Here is a 27,566-nt window from a genome sequence, read left to right on the forward strand (position 1 = left end):
TTGTTTGTCCTATGTTTAGATCAATCTCTCTCTCTTGTGCTTTTTGTTTTTATTTTTAAAATTATTGTCGGGATGATCCTGGACCTAGAGTAAGACTAATCTTTAAGGTCTTTATAAAATCTAGATATTCTTGGCATGTAAGGCGTCTACATAAAAGAAACTTATCGATCCAGCCTGCATGACGTGTTCTAACACTTACACGAACCATTTGCTACACCCTCTTGGTTGCTGAGTTTGGGGGTTTAATCAAGATTTAGGTTAAAGTAATACGAAATTATCAGTTAGCAAACACAAGTACATGAGTAAGGTACATCAAAAGAGAAGTACAAAAAGGGTTTACTCTGAACGAAGGGAGATTCATCATCATATTCAAACACAGAGTTATTTACATACATGGACACATATACAACAAAGTCTGCAACTATTAAGAACCTGCTCCTCTTCTTCTTCGTCTTCTAGCATCAGTGTCCAACGGAAATAGATCTCTCTCCTAAGCCGAGAGGTGAACGTGAACGTTGACGCCTGGTGATCTCGGAGAGGACCCTTCTCATCTCCGGTTGCTTCAGCGATGGCTGGCTTATCTTCTCAAACTCTCTCTTTATCTTCACCACTTGGCTATGTTTTGGACCATCCTCGTTTCCATTATTGGTCTTGTTCTCCATTTCCACCACACAAAAAAACCTTAAGACACACAAAGAAAACCCTTTATACAACCAACTCTGTTCCAGAAGACACGACACGAGTTGTGTGTGAAAGTAGAAGATAAAATCAGGTTGGTGAGCAACACCAAATTGGTTTGAGAAATAAATATTATACAAAGAGACGACTTACTCGCTCTTGATCTTATCTCTGTTTTATAAACAAACGTGAGGAATGCGACAAGGACGGTGTTTTCTGCGAAATGTGGTTACGTGTTAGAAACGCTGAAACGCTTGTGACGATATTTCTACAAACTTTGACATTTTTTATACAAGACTGAGAGAAGAGTCGGTTTTTGAACGGTTGAGAGACCAAAAGGCTGCCATGTGGACCGTTGGTCAACTAGAAAGCTTCTAGTGGATATATCCTTTTCAGAACATTTCCTTTGACCAGGCGTTAATCGTTTTCTGTAAACGCATTAGGCTCGTGTTAACTTTTTTGGCATTACATTAATATATTTGGAATTTACATTAATATATTTGGAATTACATTAATATAAGAAACTTACACATCTCGTTCCTTTTTTTTTCGTTTCCACTCTTTGACCATACCATTCATTTGTGGCTTGTTTTTGACGTCCAAGAAGTTTGTACTCAATTGCTTGAGACTACACTATTGTATAATTTGGTGTGTTTATATGGTTGTGAGTTTTAAAATAAGAGAAACATTGAATTTCAAAAACATTGTACTCTTTTTCTTTAAAAAAATATCTTGAATGGTGTTCAGGGATTTTGTATATAAATTAAGATCTCAGAAAATTGGGTAAAGTTTTTTATGTGTTTGCCATAATTTATTACCGAACTGTAAAAAAAATCATCTAATGAAAAAAAAGCTCTAGAATATAACTAATTACAAAAGATAAAAATTATGTGTACTGAAAAGGTAAATATCAATTAAATTATACTAAAATATATTTTGGTTAAAACATCAATTAGTATTATACGACAATAATAATTAACTATGTGTTTCTCCTGCATATGCGACCATTAATAAATACATGAATTATTAGTTCAAAGTATTTATATATAATAATATTTTATCAAACTATATATATATATATATGCTTGTTATAAGGTTAAATATTTTTGGTAATTCTCATGTACTATAAATATTTTATACACTACATTCTTTAATTATAAATAATTTTTAAAATCACAAAATATTTTATTTTTGATAATACAAAATTCATTTTTTACTTGATTACTATTTAAGTATACATCTTTATGTTTTTAGTTTGTACCTTTTATAATTGAAAAATATTCTTTTCAATTAATAATATAGTATATGTTATATTAACTGATAATTGATTAACTAATATGATAAATAAATATATTAATTTATTAAGTGTTATAATGATTTTAACCATTTTAATTTTAACGTAAGAGTTCATAAGTAAGAAATTATTTCAGAAATAATAGTACAAGATAGATTAAGGGTCAACATGAGATATCCTAAATGTTATAGTTTTCAAATATTCTTTTATCTTATAAAATATGACTTTCATCCTTACTTTTTTATAAAACTTTATAAATGTAAACAAGTGTCAAAGTAACGGTAACAATGAAAATATGCAAAAAAGAAATAACAACAATATTAGAGCTGGGAATTTTAATTACTGTCCGCAAGTTTCGCTCCATTGCGGATCGAACAATTTGAAAATTTTGAACTGCGGGTGCGGGCACTGGTTGAGATTAGTTTAAGCTGGATGGGTGCGGGTCAGTCAAATTTGAGTCGCGGATAACCATCAATCCGTAATTTTTTTTAAAAAAAATCGTAAAAACATATAAAATATCATAAATATCTATATAATTTTAATTTAAATGTATTATTATTATTAAAATAATTATTTTTAATATAATTAATATTACTCGTGGGTTTTAGCGAGGCGGATACTGTTTGCAAATTATGCGGATCTAGTCTTTGAATCAAAAAATGATTCGATCCGCGCTGGGCGGAGCGGGCTGACCTGCGAAACCCAGGACTAAACAATATGTTACAAATTTAATATTTAATTAAATTAAGGTTGATAAATTCTTTTTTGGTTAATAGTTCATTTGGATCACTAGATTTACGATTTTTAGGCTTTTTTTATTGAAAGGGTATCGTGTTTCTAAAGAGTATTGGAAAGCAATTAGTTGATGAAAAAAATTGATTTTTCATTCATCAACTAATTGCATTCCACCACGACGATCCAAATAATTATCGCATCCTGGTCTTAATCAATCCGGGTTTAGAAGCACCGCTAAAAACAATAAAGATGAGGGACCACTCAATGATGGGCTTTTAGGATAAGAGTGGTTGAAACATTATGGAATAGGGGTGGGCATTTTACCCGAAATCCGAAGTGGCATCCGAACCCGATCCGAAAAATCCGAATCGAAATCCGAACCGAAGTAGCAAAATATCCGAACGGGTATTGAATTAGGAGAGATTGGATATCCGAACCCGAACGGGTAATATCCGAACCCGAATGGATATCCGAAAATAACCGAACATATGATAATTAACCTTATATTTCTAGTTTACATCTTTCATTTTATATAAAATATTTATATTGATACTACACATACTTTAAATTCATATGATATACATACAATTACGTAGAAGATGATTTGCTATTCGCTTAAAATGCATGTCAAACTTTTTATTTCAGCAATTAACAAAAAGTTACATCCAAAATTTAAAAACAATAACCAAATTAATGTCTTTTTAGTTTGAAAATGTTATGTCCGAATCTATTAACCATTCAATCTATTAAAAATAAAAAATAGTTAAGTGAAAAGTTATATATTTAAATACAAGAAATTTGAGAAATGAAAATTTTCATTTTTTTTTCTTCAAAATCTAAATATCCGAACCCGATCCGAAATAACCGAAACCGAACTTAAAATACCCGAACCCGACCCGAAGTACAGAAATACCCGAACGGGTTCTACACCTCTATACCGAAATACCCGAAAATCCGAAATACCCGACCCAAACCCGAACGGGTATCCGAACGCCCACCCCTATTATGGAAGATAACTGATACAGTTGGCCTTTGATATAGTGCATCATCACTCCCGTGATGACCCAAAGGAATAAAGGAGAATATATATTTGGTACATGAGTAATTCGGAAAAGCTCACTAACACATTCTGGGTTGCTTCGGCTTCAGCACCGACTTTGATCATCGACAAAGAGGTATGTCCATCACCCTTCCTTTTTTTTTCTTGCTTCCACTTCTTCAATGATCTGGTTGGGATAGAGCCACACCGTTCTTACTTGGTTCACAAATGCATCAATAACATTCTACAATCCTGCGTATATATCATCTAAGTTCAAACAAGAAAATCTCGTGATCTTTCTTTAATTCATGTTATAGTCCGGACAGCTTGATAGAATTTGTATATCTTTTGACTCAAATAGAAACAAACCAAAAGTAAAACACTAAACATGTCGAAACATTGTTCTTTGCAAAGCCGAAAGCAAAGCCCAAATATTTCTCCTTTAAAACTCGATAACACTTTAAGCTCACTCTCGCTTGGATGAGCAAGCTCTTAAATTTTATTTATGATAAAACGTAGAAGTGGTTACTATAAGAAAAAAATAAGAAACCAAAACAAAATCAAAATCAAAATCAAAAACCTATTTCCTAAACAAAGAAGAAATAGTAGTGCATCAAAGAATAGCTAGTATCACACATTATCTTTAATAATTGTCTAGTAGTTCTCTTTCAGCTCATGGTTCGTAACTTAATTAGGACCCCGTATTAAGGAAAAGTGTTAACTTCTTTTTCCCGGATAAAACGCATTGAGAAAAATGTTGCTTTTTGTAAATTGTTTCTATCATTACTACAACTTAATAGTTTTACTTGCTTGTTAATGAAAACTAGAAAATGGAGAAGGTTCACCAAATGGTAAAGGACGAAAGGATCATGAAGATTGAGATTCCTGGCGATGGCAGTTCCACGCCCGAAGTGTGCTCGGGTGGGCTGACTCGTCAAACGAGCATCACCAAGACAAACTGCCTTTGCTCACCAACCACTCACCCCGGTTCTTTTCGATGTCGAATGCACCGGTCTCTTTCGCTACAACGTACCAAGAGTATTGAGGCTGCGGCTCTACAGGACGCTCCGGCTAAGCCATCAGATTCCCTTAGAGCCACTAAGTAGATTCATGGATGAACATGATACCATGGCATTTCTCTTGGTTGTTCTAATGTAATCAATATAGATGGGAGTACGTAGGGTTCTTAAACTTACGTATAAATTTTGTATTTTAAACTGCTTCGCTTTACGCCTCAACTATCGGTTGGCAAACAAAGAGAGGCATATGATGTTCATGTGGCTTGTTTCTTTTACAACAAATAATTAAAATACACCCACTGTTTCGTTAATAAATGTTATTTTAACTTTTTTTGTTACAAAAAATATCATTTTAGAATTCTAATGTGAATTATGTTTATTTTCAGTTAAAAATTAATTGTAAATTTTATTGATTTTATAAATAATTTTATTTATCTCAAATAGTATTGGTCAAATAGATGTAATTAACAACAATTTAAATACATTTCAATCACTTCTTTAATCTGTATAGAAAATGTCAAAGTGACACTTATTCAAAAACGAAAGGAGTAACGAAAATTTACGATTTACCTAACTGAATTGATAGTATATGATAATTATAAAAAAAACTGCGAACACATAGTTCTAGTAATTGGTAGCGAATAAATATATATATTTATACATAAATAGAATTTGGCCTACAATTAGTTTACAAACAGTAATCTCCTAGATACTTTTTGTTTACATGTTCCATAAATAACTTTGTGCCTAAGGTAGTATTTTGTAGTTTATTTTATCAACTTATTATTATTTTTTGGAGAAAATCTACTAAAATTATGTTCACTAAATAAACTAAAGATGCAACTTTGAGGGAGCTGATATATTAGAAATAGAAGCAGTGCATATCCGAAGGTTTATATGTAGTGATGACTAAAGTTGAAAAGTAGTTGTGTATATTACTAACATGAAAAAAGTTTTTTAAATAGAGATTCATTTCCGAAAAATCTTAATAAAAAGAGTTTATACAAGGTCCCCTTTTACATATTCAATAATTATATATATTGACCATAATAGTTTGGTCTCTTAAGACATCTCAAAGGGCAAATAACCAAACTAATGAGGGAATTGCAATATAGACATGGCATGGTGCTAGATTGGCAAATCAATCAAAGTACTCATGAGTCATGACATGACTCATCTTTCAAAAGAATACAAAGCAGAAACAACTTTAGAAAATGGTTGTAAGTTTTTGTTCTTTCTCAAAAAATGATATAGAAATAATCAATCATTGAGAGAAAAACAATGATGAGGTGTTGTTAAATGTGGTAGATGCAATGCATATAATTCTCGTTGGTTAAGGTTAAAAGAACAGTCGAAATCATTTTCTCAATAAGAGCCATTTTGTCTTTTTAATTTGGGCGGTGCTATTTCCTTCTCATCAATTTATGGAATGTGAAAACACAATATAAAGTATAATTTTCAGATTAATGCAGATTTGTCTTTTTAATATAATATAAAGAAATGGAGTATATGGATATGATATCGACGAGTCTGATTTATCTTTACGAAACTGTTTGTATGAGTTTGTCTACATATATGCCAAAGTTGTGTTATGCATATTGTTGGAACAAAGCTAATTTAAGTATCATGAACATGATGAAACTTGTTGGACAGATTAGGTCGGATTTATACATTAAACTTGTTGACATACAAGAATGATTTGTTGTCTGGGATGTTAGTACAAAAACTTGGACACTTGTTTAGCGAGAGGGAGACCAGGTGATCCTTATATGGGTTGACATAATTATTGAAAAGAATCATAATATATGTACTTAATTACATATCAAATCCAAGGCGGTTAAGATATTCCGTATTCATTGTCTAAAATAAGATCAAATTTACATAACAAATGTTTTGTTAAATACCTAGCACTCCTCTCTACTGATTAATGAACATGATCTTTGGGTATATCATATCTATAATATGAAAAAAAATCCTAACTAACCCAGTAGCAGACAACAGATTACTCCAAAGACAGAGAGGAAGATTTGACTTTTACTCTCTACAAAGATAGAATAATCAAACAAACTAGAGAATCTTCAGGCTGCTCTGTTTCATAAAATTCTAAGAGGGCGGGGGGGTTGTATTAATGTGAAATTTAAAATGATTTGATTTTAGTGAGCTTTTAAATGATTTTAGGTGAATATTAAAATTGATTTTTATTAAATAACTCTAGAATTTTTTTTAAAACCATGAAATTTGGATTTTTATTTTTATAACTAAAAATCCTTCTTAAACACCCTAAAAACATTTAAAACACTCTAAAATTTCAACTTAAATTTTGTTTAATATAACAATAAATTTCAAAGTGTTTTAAAAAATGACAAGTTCAATAACACTGAATTTATAATTTTAAAGTGTTTTTTAAATCTTCGTTTAATAAAAGTGAATTTGTCATTTTAATACAAATCATTTGAAACTCTTAATTGAATACACTTCCCCCTAATATTATTATTAGGTCATTTTCTTTTGACCTTCTGGATTCCAAACACGTCTCATTAATCTAGTGAAAATAAATATGAATTCTTAAACATTATTATTTTGGAGATTAATGTAATTGAACATTGGTGAAGTTACACAAAGAGATAGAGAGAGAGGTTTACACATTTCCTTTCTTTTACTCTAGAGATCTAAAAAGAACAGTTTATTCAGTTTTTGTCGTTGGAGTTTCTGTTGATGGACAAAAACTTACTGAACATCTTCTTAGGTCGGCCAGGGATTGCACAGAAAGCCTTAAACCGAGATGGAGTTCTTCCTCCTCCTTGGTTCATAAACCTCTCGTCTATCTCTTCATCTTCAGCTAGCTTGCTTCTCAGTGTCCCTGAGAGCTTTGACTTGGGAGATTTGAGACCAGACACGCTCCACTGATCTTCCGGCCCTGCCATGCTTGTGGTCGTGCTGAAAGCGGCTGCACTTGGATTAGAAGGGTCAATGTTGTGTGCAGCAAGGAGTGCTTTGATGTTGCTTGGAAGCTCAGTCATTTTAACTTCACCGTTGTTGGTAGCTGCAGCGGCTCGCGCCTGCTCATAGAACAGGACTTGCACCACAACTCTCAGTGGAAGCATCTCGTTCTGCGCCGCGTGCATACACGCTTCCATCGACAGTTTCTTGCAGTCCAAGACTCTACATATTCTTTTTCTTTCTGATTTATTCAGATTCTTGTGAGCCTGTAGAAACACAACGATGACTATGATTAGGTTTAGTGAACACAAACAATGATGAGAGTTTTGAAAGATCCCCATTATATCAAAAGGTCTCTAATTCGAGTGACCGCTGAGACGAAACTAATATTACATTCTTGTGGTTTCGGGGCTGGAAGGGTTACAGCTTCCGACCCCGAACCATTTGGTATAAAAAAAAACATGATGAAAGTTTTGAGAGATTATTGTACCTTGAGATATATGTCAATGGCTCGATAGAGGTCATCATGATCAAGCCTAGAAAACTCAGGGACACTCTCAGCTAAACTAACAAACTTCGAGAGCGGTAGACTCACATCTCTAGCAATCTGTTGGAGGTATCCATCCACAAGCTTAGCCACTTTAAGCTTTGAGCTATGAGAGGCAGAGGAAGACCTCCTACTTTCTTGGAACTCAAGATCAATATTCTCAGCCGAACGAGATCTTTGTCTTCTATCCATCATACCCTTTTTACCTCTCAAAGGACTTGTCGGTGGACTAGTCTGCCCTAAGATCATAAACTGTTCCAAGATAGTCGCCACAACGTCCACATCGTATAACATTTCAGACTTGTATGACGTTGGAGGTATCAACAAATCACTAACCGTTGCTTCTTCTAGCTGAAGAGCCACCCTTCTCGCTAATTCCATTTTGGAAGAAGATGAGGCGTTTAAGATGTTAGCTGCTTTCAAGAGCTTAAGCAAGAAGCTGCAAGAGACCGCGGCTTTCTCAGCAGGAAGCAAGCTTATAATGGACTCCAACAACAACCTATGCTTGGATGAGACGTCACTCTCCGAATCCGAGTCAGAATCCTCTTTCTTGCCGACTTGTTTTCGGTTTCTTTGCAGAGAAGGAAGCCACTTAGAGGCGTAAACTCGAAGGGCATCACCGATGAGACTAGAGGGTACTTTGCCACCGGATTTGATAGCAATCATTGTCCTCCAATAAAGATCTATTCCCAACTCTGCGATGTCTTCAGCCCACCATCCTCTGCTCGCAGCAGCCGCTCTGTTAGAGGACGTGTCATCATCCCTAACACGCCTAGAATGACTGTGTGAGAGAGACACTTTGGATGGATGAGACAAGACCTTTGAGGCTATGGCCTCAATGCACCTACTAGTGATGGCAAGGTCTTCAGACCAGAGAGGAAAAGCCTTAGTGGTGTGGAGTGTGACTATGGAGTCTCTCCATCCGTTAAGGATGCAGGTGTTCAAGAAGACTTCAAGCTTGTACACCAAGTTACCTTTCTCAACTTCCTCTGACATCTGAAGATACTCTGCCGCACATCTCGCTGCTACTATGTTGTAAGCGCTTATGGTTATTGTCATTCCGTAGCAGTATTTGGCACATAGCTCAAAGGCTTCAACTCCTCCTGGGAAGTCTGGAAGTTGGTTTGATTCTGGTGACTCAGAGCACATTCTTTGAAGCCTCAAACACTTTGAAAGCAGTGGAAACTACAGAAAAGAAGAAGACTCTTAGAGAGAAAAGAATCAATCATCTGGAAGAAGAGGAAGTAGAAGAAGAAGAAAGAGTACCTTGTGAAGATGGTATCTACTTCCGGAAATTTCAATTGTATAATCACTAGAAACTTCAGAAGAAACACATCTGCAACAAGCATCAGTTTAGTTTCTTTACTCAACCTTTATGTCCTGAGATTTAGTTTTATTGTTTACCTTAAATCTTCTGAAGTGTAGAAAGTGTCAGGTCGAGATCCAAGTTTCATAAACTTCATAGCTGTTATTTATGTTCTTGAATCTTCAGAAACTCCTCTGCATAATGGCCAAACTTCAAATGGGTTTTCTTCTTCTACCCCTCCAAGCCCTGAAGAACAGTACCTTCCTCAAGAAAACCTGACAAGATTCTTGTCTGTAAGTGAGACAAAACAAATGAAACCTTTGTCAGAGAGGTTTTTTCTTTGGAGAGAATAAAAAAGATTTTATGTTTCTGTTGGGAAATTTGTCTTTGTGGTGAGTAATTTAGTTAGATATATAGAATGATAAATGGGGAAAAAATAAAATAGGTAAGAAATAAAAAAAGGAAAAACAAGATCCCAGAAAAACTTAGGCCACCACTAAAGTTCATGTCCATTCAATCAAAGTTCCTTATACCCAATCTGATATGGACATACAAACAAAAAGAATCAAAATCAATGCAATAAAGGAAAAAAGGATAAAGATAAGAGTTGGATATCCTATCAACATAATATCACAACCCACCCAAGTTCCATCAATCACAAAAGATAACTAAACACCATACTCCATGGTTCACACATCATAACAAGAATGTTGTCCAGTTCCCATGCATAACCCAAGAAGAAGTAGAAAAACTCACTTTGGATGAAAACAGAATAACACTCTTCAAGTCATCAGCCTTGAGATTTTTTTTTTTTTGAGAAAGAAAATGTTTTGAGCTAGCTAGGCAAATTCCCAGAAAACAGTCTTTACCAATCATTCAAAGGTTAAAGAGAGAAACACAATAAAGCAGAGCAATCTACTTTGCAACTTTTTTGTTTTTCATGTTTTATGCAAAATTGGGATTTTTAATATTTATATTATGGTAGGGACTTAAACTGGATACACAAAACATTATTATTTTCCTAATTTTTATTTGTATTTTTAGGAGTAAACTATGGTACTTAAGCCATTCGCCAGCGTGCAAAGAAGAATCACCAAACCCACGTGCCTCTGCTTATCCCACCTTCTCCCTTCCTCATCATTGCCTCTCCTTATTTTTTTCACTCTTATTTTTTTTGTCATCTCTTTCTTTTTTATTGTTACAACTTACATATTTAATCATTTTCATTTCGTTATTCACATGTTACATTATTTTACCAAAGTTTTCCTTGCGCCAAAAACTTATGGACTATCTAGATAAATGAAAATCAAATTTTATCTATCTAGGTATCGATTTTGAAAAAATAACTTAATTTTAGATATTTTTATTAACTCATATATATATATAATCCTTACCTTTTTACAAAAAATACTTACTGCGTTTTAAATTTTACATACGAGATAAATGTAACTTCCAAAGAAAAGTATATAAATATATAGCCAATTAAACAAAAACGTGATATAGATATTTATTTATTAGTGTAGTTATACAAATATATAATTCATATATTTGTGAAAATGACATGACATTAACGAGAGTGTAAATACTATTGTTGGATTATGAAATCGCAGGGTCCACATCGGTTTACGTCCAACTCATGGTAGGGATGAATTTGCCATTCCCGTTCTCTTCCTCAAATACACTGCTAGTCTAGTTTACCTTTATGTTATCGTTCTTACCTCTTAAAACATTTGAAATTGTTGACATTTCATATAAGTTACAACTTTATATAAAATACTTTAAAATAAGAAAATCATTAAAAGAAAGTTTGAATTTTAAGCAGCCATATTGTCCATACACCTCTTTTATCAAGTGGGTTATAATATCAAAGGGCGACAATGAAATCGACAATAACCTCTATTTTCGTATCGTCTTTAATGAGTGTACACACTTATGAAGAGAGTAAGCAAAATATATGCATTTGTGAATACTATAAGTAGATAGAAATTTATATATGTATATATAATTATATATTCATGGAGGAACGGTGAAGGATACTAACAAATAACAAATATTTATGTTATCTATTTTACCAAAAATAAATAAAAAATAACAAATGTCTAACTGTATAATCCGAATAAAAATATATAGAAATATACGGTGTTTACTGTTTACCCATCTATGCTACCTATTAATAGAGAAAAGTGGAAGCCTGCTAATAACAAATCATTGAAAGTAGATTCCTTTCAAAGAATGTTAAACTTGATCATCTCTTTATCCAAATAATTACTTTGACTGAAATAATGTAGATTGCATTTTACCCCCCTTCTTTTGAAGTTGCTAAAAACAACATATATATCTACATAATATATGACAAATTATGTTGATTTTGTGTAGTGCTAAAAGTTAGGGAGCCTAACATTAACTATATAATCTAGAGAAATAGGTTATGTATTTGATGTTCTGGTCACTTTTAACCGTTTAAGTCGAGTTATCTCAAAGTTTCATTTTATTAAAAATATGATACATCTGATACAATAATATATCATCTCTCCCACGCCTTTCAGTCTTATTATAAAACGACGGGAAGAAAAAACCTCAGCCAGTTATCGAGGTTGCTCTATTCCGTTATTTCAATATTAAAAAGAGTAATATTATACACAGTCTCAATCTTAGTAGAAGTCGTAGGTTTGAAGAAAGATATCTCTATATAAATGATATATAACCCTTTTCTCAATTAAGCTTCCCCATCACAGAGCAATTATTGAATTAATGTTTTAAGATCGACAGAATCTCAGTGCAACCGGTAATAAGTCATCGATCGAAAGGACTGGAAAGTCATGAACCAGAAATTAAAAGCTTTCGTGTTACAAAAAAAAAAAAAAAAAGGCTTTCTTTGTTTTAATCATGTTCAAGATTAAAAACTTGACAACTACACTTTATAGCCTATATTTGTACTAATGCCTTTGCTAGATTTTAAAAAATACGAGACTTACAGTGTGAAGAGAGATGATGCAGAAGAAAGCTGCTCTTTGTTTTATTACAAAAAAAAGAAGTGTGTGTTGAATTGGAACTGAATTAACAAAGACGAAGTGTATATATATGTATAAACTTGATTTTTTTGTCTTTGATAGATCCAAAGATATTGATATGTATGGCTTAAGTTAAGAAACATAGAACTTATGATACAAACAACAATGTCCCATGACTTGTCAGAATCGGTACCTTTAAACTCCCCGAACTAGTACCGGTGGTTGAGGGAACACAAATATAAAACCCGTCACGGCTCCGGTCGGTATTGTCTACCCATGAGTGTGACGAGAGATTGTCTTGGATCAATCAGTGGCCACTAAGGACGAAGGTTACAGGGGCCAGTGGTAATACCGTAATTAAAGTGGTTTGATCAAGGGTGTTTTCGGGGTTGGAGGAGAAGTTCCTATCCTGATGTCAACTCTACGTGTGAAAGAAGAGAAAGGTTACAAAAAAATTGATTATATTTTGATTTACCTGTTAGGAGTGTTACCCGAGTGGGTGTCCAGCCGACAATGGCTGCTTTTGGTGGTCCCCTTGGATGTGGGACCCGTCTGTCCCGATTAGAGATCGTCCACGGTTGGAGCTGAGCTGGATTTTGTACGTCTTGTAATAGATCTTGTTATCTTATTTATTTAGTTTTGGCCAAATTGGCTGTCTTTCTTATGAAGAAACGAATGGATCATAGTGTGGTGAGTTAAGTTGTTTGGAACCATTTAGAAAATGAAAATATCATAATTCATACAGTTACTTTTTATAAAAAAAAAGTTGATGAAATTGTGGCTAAATATGCACGTATCGAAGTAAAATTTTAGTTTTATAAAGTTTAAATAGTTCTAAGACATAAGTCAAGTATGAGAATAATGGACTGTTAAGGAAGATTATAATTTGATGACAAAAAAAAAGGAAGATTATAATTTATTTATTTATTTCCAGGGTCATTTAAGTAGTAATTAAAAAAAATTATAGAGCATAATTAGTTAAATGATTTTGGTAGAAAAATATGAATGACTTTGTTTCTTCGCAGGATTTGGTTAAAAATACTCTTCACTTCGGGTAAAATTATGATATTTAATGTAAAATTGTACTATATTATGTGATATCGACTAACATACCATGTTATGTGTTTAAAACCCGCGGGAAACAATTGAAGTCAAGGAAAATAGCAAGTTATCTGTTTAAAACACCCGTGAATTCATTGATATCATCAATGATGAGTGTATTTGAGGCTATTTACTTGATTGAAAAAGTGAAGGTCAATTTACGTTGTTATTGATTAATATTGTTCACTATTATCAGGAGACTTCTCCTCTAGTGGACAAAGCAACTCAATGTGAGTTTTTTTCCAATTGCACATGTTGTACTACCTTTATCAAATGATCCAATACATGTTAGAAATATTTGCTCCAAATATTGGTTTTTACTTTTTTATCACATGTACAGATTAACTGTACTTAGAAACTGGGACTGCCTCTCTTTATGGATTACATAAATCGATTGGCGTACTCAGTAGCTCTCATACTAACACATGCACGCTTTGAATCGAAATACATATAAAGAATGCCTCTTCTTCTTCTGCTTCTGTTCATTTTACTTCCACCAAATCTCTTTTGCTTCGGCTTTTTCCTTGTCTTGTTCAACGCGAAATGCATAATCAGATTCTGCTCTTTTTGTTTTATTTTTCCTCCAGAGAAGAGATGTCTATTTATGCAGAGCTACATGGAACTGTAGAGTGTACTTTCTTTGAAGCTCTCTGAGTTTCTCTTTAAGTTTTTTTGAAGGACAATCTACGTACGCCACAAAACGGCTGCTGCTACATTTTCTTTATAAGATATTTGTAACAATTCTGGCCAACTATGGCTAATAGGTTTTTCACGTTTGTTCACTTAGTTTTGCAATAATCAGTGTTTAAAATTTTTGGAATTTCAAAATACTTGTTTAGTGACTATGTAATCATTATATAATATTTTTCATGTATTGATCTCACTTATATGATATCGTGAAACATTTATCAATTAGTCGTCTATTCTTTCAGTTCAACTTTGAATTTTTTCTTGAAAATTATAGAAAGATAAATGCACTTTAACTACGTAAATAATCAAATCAATTTTTTTTTTGCATATTTACATACACCACAATTTACCCGAAATCAAAATGTTATATTCACCAAATTCATAGAACTCACAATATTTTTATTGTGCATCAGGACCACCTCCTGGTTCTTAATTAAACCACTTGTAATGCCTTTGACCACCTACGGCTATACCTCTCACGTCTGGTCACTTGGTATGTGTACCATATTCCGTGCAACAGCCAATACCTAATTTTTGGGAGACTAGACAAACTTATTTACTGATCCTAGAACTACTATATGGTTTTCTTCATATTTTTCCTCACTCGTATGATATCATAAATTGCTCTCTCATAATTACTCATATCTCTACTATTTTAGCTGCATGTTTAGTCTTGAAGTTTTCTTGGACAAATAACCAAAAATATAAATACACTTTGATAAGGTAAATATTCACATTACTTCTTTTAAACTTTTCACATACACCTTCTTATATCAGAAACAGATGTAACAATATTAAACCATACACAGCTGTTAAAGAGTATAAGAGCGTTTTTCTGATAACTATTTAAGTAAAGCTATAGAAAGACAAAACAGTATAGTATCATGACCATCAAAGTTCAATTCTACAGCCTTTACTAATTGCCTACGGGGGCCGGTGTCGGTTGAGGGAAAAACTATGAAGATCTAAAATGACACCAAACTTTATAACATTTACTAATTGCCTCAGTGGTATCGGGCAAGACAATTCACATTATTGTTTCGCATAAATATCACAATAGCCAAAATGGGTAGTATGGTTTACAACTTACTAAACTGATACATCTTCTTTTTAGGGTTGATGGAAACTAGATGCATATAAGCTTAATCAAATAGTGGAAAAGAACCAAAATAGAGCAGCTTATTACTTAGAAAACTGTGGTCACAAAAGGAAAATGAAGTGTGTAATACCATTGCATCAAAGAAAGAGACTTCTACTGAAACGTTATTACAAAGGAAAACTAGTCTTTAGAGTTTGGGAGTCAGTGTTTTGGACCCTGGGCCGAAAGAAAATGTAGTATTATACTGCATCTTTATAGGAATCTTGAGTCAGAATTTCAAAAGTGGTGTTTGCGCTGGAAGCTAAAGACTTGGTGGAAGCAAATGGAAGCCAATTAAAAGGCTCAGGGCGTGGCCCGTCGTGTCCTTTTCATTTTAAAGTGGTTGAATTTTTTTTACCATTAAACCAGTTTTGTGTTGGGATGTGAGCTATGAGATCATATATGAAGACAGGGATCAATCTTATGTTGCGACTAATCATCCAAAATGACTTTCAGAAGTTCTTGTTGATGAGAGAGTTCCTTATGTTTGTAAGCTTTTGGATTAGTTTGTTGTCACTTGTATTTCTCTTATGCCTCTTTTGGTTGGGCTGGTTTATTGGTTATAGGTTTGATATTACATATGTGTATTGGCTTTGTGGGCTTGTAAACCTGTGAAACGTTATTCTTCAATATAAAATCCAGATGACCAAAAAATATACTCCTCTCTTCCAAAATAGTTGATGCTTTGGTTCAAGACACAAAAGTTAAAAAAAACACTTTTACCTAAAAAATAGCAATAAAAATGTAAATTAAACTAATTCGGTCAATCATCAATTTTTTTTAATAAAATATTAATAGTCTCACAAATTTTAATAAAATTAAAATTTATATAAAATATCTAAACATCATCTATTTTGAAACATCAAATTTTTTTCAAAACATCGTCTATTTTAGAATAGATGGAATATTAATTTTGTTATATAAAGAAATTGTTAACAGTCCTTTTCACATATTAGATGATGTTCTAAGTTGAAGTTTAATACAATCTTTTGTACGTTTTAAAGTGGAAGCCATGTGGAAGAGAAAGAGTTTACAAAAGTGATTCCGTTGGCTTTTTCAACCAAATAGACACGACAAAAAGCTGTAAGTGAGGGACTGAGTCAAGCCGCAACGCGTGGATAGAGACAGAGAGAGATGATAATACTCAAAACGCAAAACTGATACTTTCTCCATTGACTAATTTGCCCTTGACCGTAACTCAGGGCCATAAGATAATCATCACCACGACCATCATGTTGGGATTGCGAAATCTCGTGTCCAACTCTATCTTATCTTATTAGTATGATATTGTCCACTTTGGACCTAATTGACTGACCCGCATGGTTTTACTTTTGGTTTCCTTCCCAAAAGGCCTCGTACTATTAGAGTTGGACATCTCTTTATATATTAGACACTCCTTGTCTAATTCTCCAATGTGGGACTTAGTTTGTTATATCACATTCTCCCCTTCAAACTAAGGATCACATTCATCTCATGTCCCACAACTGACTTCCAGAATCTTCTGACTTGATTTCTGCCACACACTTCTCATTCCTAATTCATAGGATACCCATTCATCACTCATTCATCACTCAAAGGGTATTTCGGTCTTTCTTGCAGATTTCTCGTCAACCTGGCTCTGATACCAATTGTTGTGATTGCGAAATCCCGTGTCCAACTCTATCTTATCTTATTAGTATGATATTGTCCACTTTGGGCCTAATTGGCTGATCCGCATGGTTTTACTTTTGGTTTCCTTCCCAAAAGGCCTCGTACTATTAGAGTTGGACATCTCTTTATATATTAGATACTCCTTGTCTAATTCTCCAATGTGAAACTTAGTTTGTTATATCACACATCACTCACCAAACTCAGAGAGCTCCAAGAAACAGAAACAGACACGACATCATCACAGCAAAAAGCTCTGTTTCTTGGTTCTTTAATTCCTTTTAGATTGTATTTTTCTTTACTTCCTTAACCTTATATTCTCTGGTATATTACCGTAGATATCATCGTTATATCCATTGGAGGAGCTACTTACGTCGGAGGGGGTCAACTGACCCCTAAATTTTTTCTATATTTTTGGTTTATATGTTAGGTTTTGTAAGTATAAAATGAAAAAAAATTGGGTAATTTAGATGCAACTAAACCAATGTTTAATGTTGAAATCTTAATTTAGCACATCTTTTAATATTATTAGATAGATATATTAATAGACCTCGGTGAATAGAACTTCTAACTCCGCCAACTTATATCAGACAGCCTTCCTAAGGGGCACCGCATATCGAACCAAAAGGAACAATGTGATCCACTTTGAATTTCCACTCTTGTAAAAGATTTAGTAGAGTCCTATTCAAAAGCTTACTCCACATCCATGAACCAAATGTACTGTTTTCATCGACATTAATGACCTTTTACTGATCAAGTATCTTTTAGTCCATCATACCCATAAAGTGGACTCCGATATGATCCTCCAGATAATTTTCAGAATTACAAACTTTTTTTTGAGCCAACAAATTTTCAGACAACAAACTTTGTTCACTTCAGTTTTTGTGTTATATTAGGCGTGCTTTGGTTGCATCGCTTCCTAGGAGTACAAGTTTGATATGAACACTTGCATGTTATGTCACCAATATTCAAAAGTGGTGTTTGTGTCGGAAGCTAAAGACTTGGTGGAAAAATTAAAAGGCCCAGGGCGTGGCCGGTCGTGTCCTTTTTTTTTTAAGATAGAAGGGTTCGTCTGATTGCTAAAAACGTCATATGAGGATAGGAATCAATCTTGTGTTGCAGCTAATCATCCTCAATGACTTGTAGTTTGTAGGCTTGTGTTTTTTTATGCTTCTTTTAGTTGGGCTGCTTTTTGGTTGGTTATAGCCAGAGGTTGATGTTAAGTGATTGTATGTCTGCTAGCTATGTGGGCTTGTAACCTTTTTGAAACTTTATTCTTCAATATAAACCCATGTGACAAATTTTGTTATATAAAGAAATTGTTGACAGTACTTTCATATAGATGCAGTTCTAAGTTCAAGTTTAATAGAATCATTTGTACTATTACAGTGGAAGCCACGTGTTTGTGGACGAGAAAGAGTAATAAACTACACAAGTGATTCCGTTGGCTTTTTCAACCAAAAAGACAAAGACAAAAGCTGTAAGTGGGTGGGACTGAGTCAAGCCGCAACGCGTGGAGATAGATGATAATACTCAAAAACACAAACCGAACGTTGATACTTTCTTTCATTGACTAAGCTGCCCTTAGCCGCACTTCTCGAGGCTAAAAGGCAAAGGCATCATCACCCGAAACTCAGAAAGCATCTCAATCTATTATTATTTTTCCATTGTAGAGCTCCGAGAAACAGACACGACATATAATCACAGCAAAAAGCTCTGTTTCTTGGTTCCTTAATTCTTTAATTCTTTTTTAGTTTGTATTCTTTCTTTACTTCTTTTACTTTATATTCTTCACTGGTAGATTATCTACCGTAGATATCTATCATCGAGCTGTGCTGTTTATTTTTGTATCATCTCTTGTCGAATTTATTTATATCTCTTTCAACTCCGGAGATCAAGTTCTTGATCGGTGTTAAAAGGAAGTCCAAGAAGATGTGGTGGATGATGGGTGAAAACGGTGGTCACTATTGTTCTAAAAAGTCCGATGATCTATGCGGCACACAGGTCTTCCTTCCTTCTTCTCTTCTTTATCATTTCTTTAAATTGTTCTTGAAAACAAGATCTTGTTTAGTCAATGGTTCTTGATTTGGTAAACGGAGACTTTCTTGATATCTAAACTATAGATCTTATGGTTCTGATCTGAGTAATATTATTTTCTTAAATTAGATTGATCTAATTGTTTGAATTGGTTTTTGTTTATACAAGACATGAGTATACAAGACATGAGTTGATCAGCTATTGACTTTTATTTTTTTCTTGTGTCTAAACAGGAATCAGATCGAGGCTTTGGCATCACCAGACTATGTTGCATGTTGCGTGGTATAGACTTAAAGTCAATCATATTCCTCTTAGTAATCTTCCCCATGTGTGTTATTGGTGTATACATTCACGGCCTCAAGATCTCATACTTCTTGAGACCATTATGGGAATCACCACCAAAACCATTCCACGACATTCCTCACTACCACCACGAGAACGCTTCCATGGAATCTCTCTGTAAGCTCCACGGCTGGGGCGTCCGTGAATACCCTCGCCGTGTCTACGACGCCGTCCTCTTCAGCACCGAAGTGGAGCTTCTCACCATACGGTGGCAAGAACTCTACCCTTACGTTACTCAGTTCGTTCTCCTCGAGTCGAACTCCACCTTCACCGGGCTACCGAAACCGCTCGTTTTCGCCAGCCACAGGGCTGATGATGAGTTCAAGTTCGTTGAGCCGCGGTTGACGTACGGGTCGGTAGGAGGAAGGTTCAAGAAAGGAGAGAAGAATCCTTTCTACGAAGAGGCTTACCAAAGAGTAGCGTTGGATCAGCTTCTAAGACTCGCGGGCATTACAGATGATGACTTGTTGATTATGTCTGATGTTGATGAGATCCCGAGCAGACACACGATAAACCTTCTCAGCTGGTGCGATGACATACCGGAGATCCTCCACTTAAGACTGAAGAACTATCTCTACTCTTTTGAGTTCCCGGTCGACGACAAGAGCTGGAGAGCGTCGGTTCATAGATACAAGACTGGTAAAACAAAGTACGCGCATTACAGGCAGTCAGATGAGATCTTGGCGGATTCAGGGTGGCATTGTAGCTTCTGTTTCAGACGGATTAGTGAGTTTGTGTTCAAAATGAAAGCTTATAGTCACTATGATAGAGTGAGGTTTGGACATTATTTGAACCCTAAAAGAGTTCAGAGAGTTATATGCAATGGAGATGATCTGTTCGACATGATACCTGAGGAGTACACGTTTAAAGACATCATCGGTAAGATGGGTCCGATTCCACATTCTTATTCGGCGGTTCATCTTCCTGCGTACCTCCTGGAGAATGCGGAGAGGTACAAGTTTCTTCTTCCGGGGAATTGCTTGAGAGACAAGGAATGAATGGTTCTTGAAACTAATATATTGATATGACACTGCTTACTAATTCATGATTATTAATATTCTTTGTGTGAATTATTTTTTTAGAATGGCGATTTTTATTGGTGCTTTTGGTGTACATAAACAACTGATCTATGAGAATATATTTTTTTTTAATTTATAAGAATAATTTCTTCTTTTATGGACTTTTGTAACACAAGTTTGTCATTCGGCAAAACTTGAAGATGGTGAGTTTGGAATAATCCACGTTATAGCATATCCTAGCAAGATGGGCAAGCTAGTGAAACAACAGTCCATGTATATTTGTATAAATGAAAACTATAGAAAAATGAACACTAACAACACCGGCCAGTGGCACATGGAAAGTATAGGAGAAGATGATACAAAGGGCGTACTGATTGAACCGTTATGTAAATAAAGAGAGAATCGGTTGATTTTATAAAACTGACTTTTAATTTTTTTTGGCTGCAAATGATTGATAGTATCTTCTAGTTTTTGGTTGGAAATGTGTACATGTTCTTTGTCAAATTGAACAGAAACATATCAATGATACCCTCTTTTAGTCACATCTATCCTCTCTTGCATTCTTTATTGTACAACACGTTCTTGTCCGCTCGTTTCACATTTGGACCAATCATTATATAAAACTTGCCTCTAGAGAAGGTGAGGGTCTGAGAGCGCTTCCATTGAGGAGTGCTTAACAAGGGGTTCTTAATACATATGTAAGTGTAAGTATGTTATGTAATAATGTTGAACTATAGATATCTGAAAACCTAATGTAGTATCTCCATTGAGATAGTTTTAGATACTAGAAACCGTTTTTACAACTGTCAATTTGTAAGTGCTTTTATTTCTTAGAAATATTTAAATTTAATCAAGTAATTCAACTTCATCAAATACTTATCTAAATTAAGTTAGAAGTTCAATGTGATTCGGCTTGGAGTTTTTTTTTTAAATATAGAAATATAGAAATATAATCCTTGGTGTATATATAAAATCTGGTTTAGTTTACTTCAGTTTTTTTTTTTGGATTCTACAAACAACATTGGAAACCAGCAAATACTTCAAAAGTTGGATCCAATATAGTTTAAGTTTAGTTTGATTTAGTTTTCAGATAATTTTAGATAACTAATAAAAATATCAGATAATTTGGTTGTTTGAACAAAGGAGAATTTTCGTGTTTACCATTTTCTTGGTATTATTATTCATTTTTACCACCACTAAAGTGATATTTTCAAAAATATTTTTTCATTTTCAAAAATACTTTCGGGAATATTTTCAGTCTTCGATTTTGTTTTAGTTTTAGGATATAGGAAAACGTGAAGTACTGAGATATTTGTGAGTTCTAGTTCAGTTTTGTTTTTTTTTTTTTAGTTCGGTTCCAAACTTCCATCTATTTCTTTTGGATTTTGTATAAGACGCTGAACCTGAATACATCAATTGTTTTTTTAATATATTACATCAAATTGAAGTTATGCTTGTTTGTGTGTTTGCAGTACATATAATATACAATTAATAAGTAAGTGATTAAAGCCATACTTTATGTTAATACAATTTAAAATTGCAAATTATTTTATATAAATAAAATTAGGATTATATATTATTGAAAATTTTAATAAATAATTTTAAAACATTAAAATATAAAATCAGAATTTTAATTAAATATTTTAAAATATCAAATCTCTTAATTTACTTTTTGACAAACCGGAAAAAATTATTAGAGCAGTATTAGCGATAATATCTTTAGGAGTTTTTAACAATTCAAATAATTAAAAAAAAGCAAGAAAAGAGAACAATAAATAGTAAGAGACGATCCTTTCGGCAGGTACTCCAAACGCAACCGTGAAAAACATTTCTACGGGTGTAAATCATTTACCGGTTAAGTTGTTAAAAAGTAATTAAATATAATTATAAAAATAAACATCATTATTTTACTATTGTTAAGAAACGTACACCATCTCTCCTTGGTGCTGATGCTCTTAAATGTAATTATGTTGATATTTAAAGTATCATTTTTCTTTTAAGAAAACAACATAATACGTAATTAACAAAAATGTGTTAAGAGATGCAACAAAAAATAAAATTATGTGTGTACAAAATTGAATCTGGTAAACAAACAAATAAAAAAACTATGTAAAATAAAATTAACTTTATATCTAAACTAACTGACTGATATATAAGATCGATGAATTAAGAAAAAATATCCCTAGATGTTTTTAATAGGTTATATATATTATATCTTTTAAATAAAATAAATTTAATGAAAAATTCAACTAGTAAAAAATATTTAAAAAGAAATAAAAAACTAACAAAAGAAAAGAAAAATTATTTCTTATAATACTTATCAACATAAAATGTGAAGTGAAAAATAAACTACAAATAAATAATTATTTGAAAATAGTAGTTTGATATATGTGTTAACTCTTTTTATGATTAACATATAATTAATATATAAGTAAATGTTTTATGAAAAACTGTTAAAATAATTTATATAAATATAAAATAAGAAATAAATATCAAAATAGGTTAAAACATCATCATACAAACAAACAACTTATAAATATAATGCACACATGTACTATAATTAGTTAAATACTTATTAAGCCCTCTACGCTTTCTTAAACGTTTTCCAATCAAATTTCAATTTTAAAAAGAATTTATCTTAGTTTTTAAGAAGAAAAAGGAAACCCAGAAAAAGAAATGGTCTTTTGTCTTACAATGAACTGTCTTACAATGAACTGGTTCAACTTTCCGAAATGACATGTAATTTAACTGTGGTATACCTTCGTTCAGAGAAACAATAAATTTAACTAAAATCATTTTCTTAAGTTAGTTAAACCATAGTGAATTTCAGCTATTAGTAAATGTACTTTAGTTCATTAGAGTTAATCTAAATTAAGATTCAAAAGAGGTTCTCTTTTGGAACTACAGGTTTACCTATCTTATATATTAAAACAGAAGTCATGACTTATTTCATGTGTGATTTTTTATTTGGACCACCTCTTAGAAAGTTGCTTAAATGATTTTTTATATAAATATTTGAATTATTCAATTATTTTAAAACTAACTAATCAAATAGACATTCCTCTATTTTCTCTAAATTTGCATCTGAATAAAATCTTTTCATATCTTTTTCATAATATAAATTTATTCTTTTCACTAAAACAAACCTTTTATTTTAATTATTTAATTAATCTCGTATTTATTTAAAATATAATTATATTTTTCATTTTTTTACTAAAACAAACCCTTAAAATATTTAATATTTCGTCTTTGTTTAAAATATAAATGTATTTTCCATTTTTCACTAAAACACACCTTATTAATTTTGTAATTTTAATTAAAATCATGTGCAATTATGCATTAAATTTATGATATTAATTTAATATAAGATTTTTCAATTAAATCTTGGATCCCTAACGATATGATTTTCAATTTAAAAATTTGTACCACATGATTAAAAATGTGCTATGAATATGAACAATCGGTTTACAAATGCTATTTTGATAGTATAATAGATCTGTGTTATTAAATATAGTGATTGGTTTAATTTATATTTTAATAATAAGAGTATATGAATACTTTGTTAACATAAAAGTAATAATTCTTATTTCTATATAGACTAAGCTTATATATTATTCATTAATGCAATTGTTTTTATACTGTTTTTATCTTGTGCAGTTTTGAAAGTGCAATATGTATTCTACTAATTAATGTCATTAACTTAAATGACTGACAAATGATTGAAAAATATATTTTCATATGAATATGTTCATTTTCAATCTGTTCATCATCAAATATAATGGTATGTATAAATGTTAATTGTATAAAGTGATGTATCATAGATGAAAGATTGCAAAAAAAAAATTAACACCAAAAACTCATTGCAAATAATCCAAGAGTTTTGGAGTAATACAACCAAACAATTAAAATCTAAATCACCAATAGACAACATAATAAACCTCAATAAAACAAAGATAATGTAGAAAAATACAGATTTAAAATAACAATGACAATGACAAAGACGATGCACTACTATTTTTGGTTCAATAATTTAAATGAAACATATGTTTTATGAATCAAACTTAGTATAGGTTATTGCGTCAAATATTTAAATCATACAAATAATTCGATACATGACCTATATATTTCATGACCTATATACAATTAATATATATGTATGGCCAAAACCTATATATAGGTTAACATATATGTATGGCAAAAATCTAAAATACAAGTATACCATGAATGAAATATCTAAGTCAGTGTTAAATTAAGTGTTATTTTCCATAAATATAACTTAAACTTAATAAGAAAAATACCACTAACAGTTTAAAACAATAAATTAAATTATTGTTTGTGAACTATAAAATTTTATATCACTAATCATGTAAAACAAATATGTATGTTTATAAAAGTTAAAATAATTACCCGCACGGTTGTGCGGGTAGAGATCTAGTAGGTGGTTATAACTTATAACTATTTTTTTTTCTCTTATTGGATTTAATCCAATGGTTATATATGTGAATGTGAATAGCTGAAACCAAAAATTCGTGGGCCACAAGTAGTTTTACCTCCCATCATATATAGAGCCTGCTACGACGAAACAGCCCAAACAATGCATAAATATACTGCATTCATCACATAATAAGATACTCCACCGACGATTTCGTGTGTGTCAACTCTAGTAATCTCCTGACGTTTGAATAATATCTATACACTCAACTTCTTTTTCTAATCTGTTAACTGGATCTAGTTGTTTCTAATCCTAAACTGGATTGATTGTTGAGCTTGATACAAAACTAAAATAGAACTGTAAGTTTAATCTCAGTTTGATTACTATTCTTGCATTGATATAATTGTTAATTTAGAATTTGAATTTCTCACGTCAGTCTGAATTATCAAGTAAAAAGGATGAACAGAATCAGAACAAATATGTCTAGTCAACTTTCTGTATGGTGGTGGTGGAAAAGAGAATAAGATTCAGATACTTATCATGATATAGGAGTGATTGCCAGAGGGAATCGTATCCACCACCTTTTTAAAACAAACACTACAACACTACAAAAATTGTGTATATATAGACACACCAGGAAGCTTTTAATCACTCATCCATATAAAATAAACTAAGAAAAGTATATATACATATATTAAGAAAAATGCTTGACACACTTATCGGTGGGCACGGGCACGGGTTCGGCCACAAGGATCACATAAGCAATGGTTACGGCTTCGAGGGGCACAATGAGTTTGTGTCTCATGAGGACTCAGAAAGGAGCCACTTCGATCGTCAATCCCGCTACGACCACCAAATGAGGCTACCTGCTAACCACGGCCGTCCACCCATGGCTCGCATGCCTCCCTGTGATGAAGAAGAGTCAGACGATGATGAGTTCATTAAGAGAAGCCGTAGCCACCACACTACTGTGTTGCCGCATCACCAACAGAAACCCCATATGAACTTCATGCCCCCACCTCCGTTGTCTCAGCCTCACCACAACGTAAGCTATCTTCTCTGGTGTTGCAACCTTACTAGTCATGTTATGTTGAATATATTCTTTCCAAGTGCCTTCAAACATTTTAAAAGAAAACATGCACTATGGGCGTTTGACCGTGGTGACACAATGAAAACATTAGTACACACCACTAGCAAAAAGGTTACATGTTTGGTTGGTATCTTAAAATATTTAGAAGTACAGAAACTTAGAGCTTTATGATTGACGTTGTAGTTTGAAGGTTTTTTTTTAAAAAAAGTTAGTGAACCGTTTGCTATGGTTTTAGATTTTATTGGTATATAATTACTTTAACGATTTTCAAAGCACTAAATACTGAACTTTAAAAAGTTAGAGAAGGATTGGTTCATATTTAAGCTATAGAAAGAAATGTTGGCTGTTAACCCCGTCCAATCGACCCCTAGGATGCTGAATTTTGTTCAGTAATTTTATATGTATATATCTTGGGATTTGTTGTGACATGGTAAGCAGTATGCAAATGCACTAATTGTCCACCCTAAGATACTGATTTAGAACTTTTCTTATATGGTTTCTCACCGCTAGTTATCTGGTTAATGATGATTTTGAAGGGAAAGATGGGTAATGGATGGCAGGGAAGGCATGAAGATGGATACCATGGCGGGCACGGGATGCAGCAGCACGGTGGTCACGGCATGCAGCAGCATGGTGGGCATGGGATGCCACAACACGGTGGGCACGGGATGCAGCAGCATGGTGGGCACGGAATGCAGCACCACGATGGGCACGGGATGCAGCACCACGATGGGCACGGTGGGCACGGTATGCAGCAGCACGGGGCGCACGGGATGAAGCACCAGGACAGGCTTATGGGTCCTCAGATTCCACCACATCATGTCTACATGAACCCCAACCATGGAAGTGGTAGTGGCCGTACAGTAATGGTGAAGGCTTCGGAGAACTGGCGAATGAGCAAGAGCACCGGCGGCCACCACAAGGTCGGGTGGGGGAGTAAGGGACTCTAAGTGCACCACAATACTCTGCCGGTTCAAATAAGAAAGTAATGATTATATTTCCGAAATAATAATTTTATAAGATGTATGTGTGTGATGTTTCAGTAACGTACCAAAACCAAACGCTTGGACTCTTAATAAAAAATGTTTTCGTTTCATGAACTTATGATTGTTAGGGGGTGTTGTTGTTGTTGCTTGACTTAAATAAAATGTTTTCGTTTCATGACCAAAAATTTGAACTTTTTTCTTCTGGTAAAAGCCAAAATTTTAACTTTTTGGGTCAAACTTCAAATTTTAAAAAATTGTTGAAATATGTTTGGCCTCAAATTCCTTTTCCGGCGGGAACCTATTTACCTCGAATTCCATTTTTTTCCTTCATCATAATTTATATACCCTCTGATCCCAATAGATGAGTTTGTATAACAATCATGGTAATGTTATGAAAATGGTTGGTGATGTTCAAACATATCTCAACTAAGAGCATCTCCGAAAAAGAACTCTATTTTATAATTTCCAAAAGTCTATATTTAAAGTTTAAAAGTGTTTTTCTCCAAAAACAAAAC

The 27,566-nt window shown here is 33.1% G+C and overlaps 5 protein-coding genes across 10 annotated transcripts; 3 read left to right on the forward strand and 2 right to left on the reverse strand.

The window, feature by feature from the left end:
- Positions 1-252: 252 nt before the first annotated feature.
- LOC103830999 lies at positions 253-825 on the reverse strand. Its single transcript, XM_033275785.1, has one exon. It carries the CDS (start codon positions 660-662, stop codon positions 462-464), a length of 201 nt encoding a protein of 66 aa, XP_033131676.1. The 5' UTR covers positions 663-825; the 3' UTR covers positions 253-461.
- A 2,875-nt stretch (positions 826-3,700) lies between these two features.
- LOC103831001 lies at positions 3,701-5,120 on the forward strand. The gene is made up of 2 exons (XM_009106832.3): positions 3,701-3,882; positions 4,574-5,120. The coding sequence occupies exons 1-2, from the start codon at positions 3,805-3,807 to the stop codon at positions 4,850-4,852; spliced, it is 357 nt and encodes a 118-aa protein (XP_009105080.1). The 5' UTR covers positions 3,701-3,804; the 3' UTR covers positions 4,853-5,120.
- A 2,191-nt stretch (positions 5,121-7,311) lies between these two features.
- On the reverse strand, positions 7,312-12,781 carry LOC103831002 (BTB/POZ domain-containing protein At1g67900). Of its 3 annotated transcripts, none has more exons than XM_033276157.1 (5): positions 12,763-12,781; positions 9,657-9,849; positions 9,519-9,588; positions 8,196-9,437; positions 7,312-7,971 (listed from the first exon to the last, which is right to left on the reverse strand). In XM_033276157.1, the coding sequence occupies exons 2-5, from the start codon at positions 9,713-9,715 to the stop codon at positions 7,453-7,455; spliced, it is 1,890 nt and encodes a 629-aa protein (XP_033132048.1). In that variant the 5' UTR covers positions 9,716-9,849; positions 12,763-12,781; the 3' UTR covers positions 7,312-7,452. The 3 variants fall into 3 exon arrangements, with proteins under 3 accessions (XP_033132048.1, XP_009105082.1, XP_009105083.1); XM_009106834.3 differs by lacking the exon at positions 12,763-12,781 and adding an exon at positions 12,534-12,734; XM_009106835.3 differs by lacking the exon at positions 12,763-12,781 and adding an exon at positions 10,315-10,634.
- A 4,611-nt stretch (positions 12,782-17,392) lies between these two features.
- Positions 17,393-20,697, forward strand: LOC103831003. Its single transcript, XM_009106837.3, has 2 exons — positions 17,393-19,149; positions 19,416-20,697. The coding sequence occupies exons 1-2, from the start codon at positions 19,078-19,080 to the stop codon at positions 20,520-20,522; spliced, it is 1,179 nt and encodes a 392-aa protein (XP_009105085.1). The 5' UTR covers positions 17,393-19,077; the 3' UTR covers positions 20,523-20,697.
- A 4,914-nt stretch (positions 20,698-25,611) lies between these two features.
- LOC103831004 (histidine-rich glycoprotein) lies at positions 25,612-27,226 on the forward strand. 4 transcript variants are annotated; one of them, XM_033276163.1, is made up of 3 exons: positions 25,612-26,020; positions 26,626-26,771; positions 26,805-27,226. In XM_033276163.1, the coding sequence occupies exons 1-3, from the start codon at positions 25,679-25,681 to the stop codon at positions 27,013-27,015; spliced, it is 699 nt and encodes a 232-aa protein (XP_033132054.1). In that variant the 5' UTR covers positions 25,612-25,678; the 3' UTR covers positions 27,016-27,226. The 4 variants fall into 4 exon arrangements, with proteins under 4 accessions (XP_033132054.1, XP_009105087.1, XP_033132053.1 ...); XM_033276162.1 differs by having other exon boundaries at positions 25,614-26,020; positions 26,602-26,771; XM_009106839.3 differs by having other exon boundaries at positions 25,613-26,020; positions 26,626-27,226.
- Positions 27,227-27,566: the final 340 nt, after the last annotated feature.

This window comes from Brassica rapa, chromosome A07, assembly GCF_000309985.2.
Source record: "Brassica rapa cultivar Chiifu-401-42 chromosome A07, CAAS_Brap_v3.01, whole genome shotgun sequence".
Taxonomy (NCBI): domain Eukaryota; kingdom Viridiplantae; phylum Streptophyta; class Magnoliopsida; order Brassicales; family Brassicaceae; genus Brassica; species Brassica rapa.

What these genes read in the sequence shown, in the direction of transcription:
- LOC103831002 (XM_033276157.1), bottom strand. Translation starts at nt 9,715, where the DNA reads ATGAAGTTTATGAAACTTGGATCTCGACCTGACACTTTCTACACTTCA. An exon ending in TACACTTCAGAAGATTTAAG is followed by an intron (nt 9,589 to 9,656) that starts GTAAACAATAAA and finishes TGCTTGTTGCAG; the next exon opens with ATGTGTTTCTTCTGAAGTTT. An exon ending in CCATTGACATATATCTCAAG is followed by an intron (nt 7,972 to 8,195) that starts GTACAATAATCT and finishes GTGTTTCTACAG; the next exon opens with GCTCACAAGAATCTGAATAA.
- LOC103831003 (XM_009106837.3), top strand. Translation starts at nt 19,078, where the DNA reads ATGTGGTGGATGATGGGTGAAAACGGTGGTCACTATTGTTCTAAAAAG. An exon ending in ATGATCTATGCGGCACACAG is followed by an intron (nt 19,150 to 19,415) that starts GTCTTCCTTCCT and finishes GTGTCTAAACAG; the next exon opens with GAATCAGATCGAGGCTTTGG.
- LOC103830999 (XM_033275785.1), bottom strand. Translation starts at nt 662, where the DNA reads ATGGAGAACAAGACCAATAATGGAAACGAGGATGGTCCAAAACATAGC.
- LOC103831001 (XM_009106832.3), top strand. Translation starts at nt 3,805, where the DNA reads ATGAGTAATTCGGAAAAGCTCACTAACACATTCTGGGTTGCTTCGGCT. An exon ending in CTTTGATCATCGACAAAGAG is followed by an intron (nt 3,883 to 4,573) that starts GTATGTCCATCA and finishes AATGAAAACTAG; the next exon opens with AAAATGGAGAAGGTTCACCA.
- LOC103831004 (XM_009106838.3), top strand. Translation starts at nt 25,679, where the DNA reads ATGCTTGACACACTTATCGGTGGGCACGGGCACGGGTTCGGCCACAAG. An exon ending in TGTCTCAGCCTCACCACAAC is followed by an intron (nt 26,021 to 26,601) that starts GTAAGCTATCTT and finishes ATGATTTTGAAG; the next exon opens with GGAAAGATGGGTAATGGATG.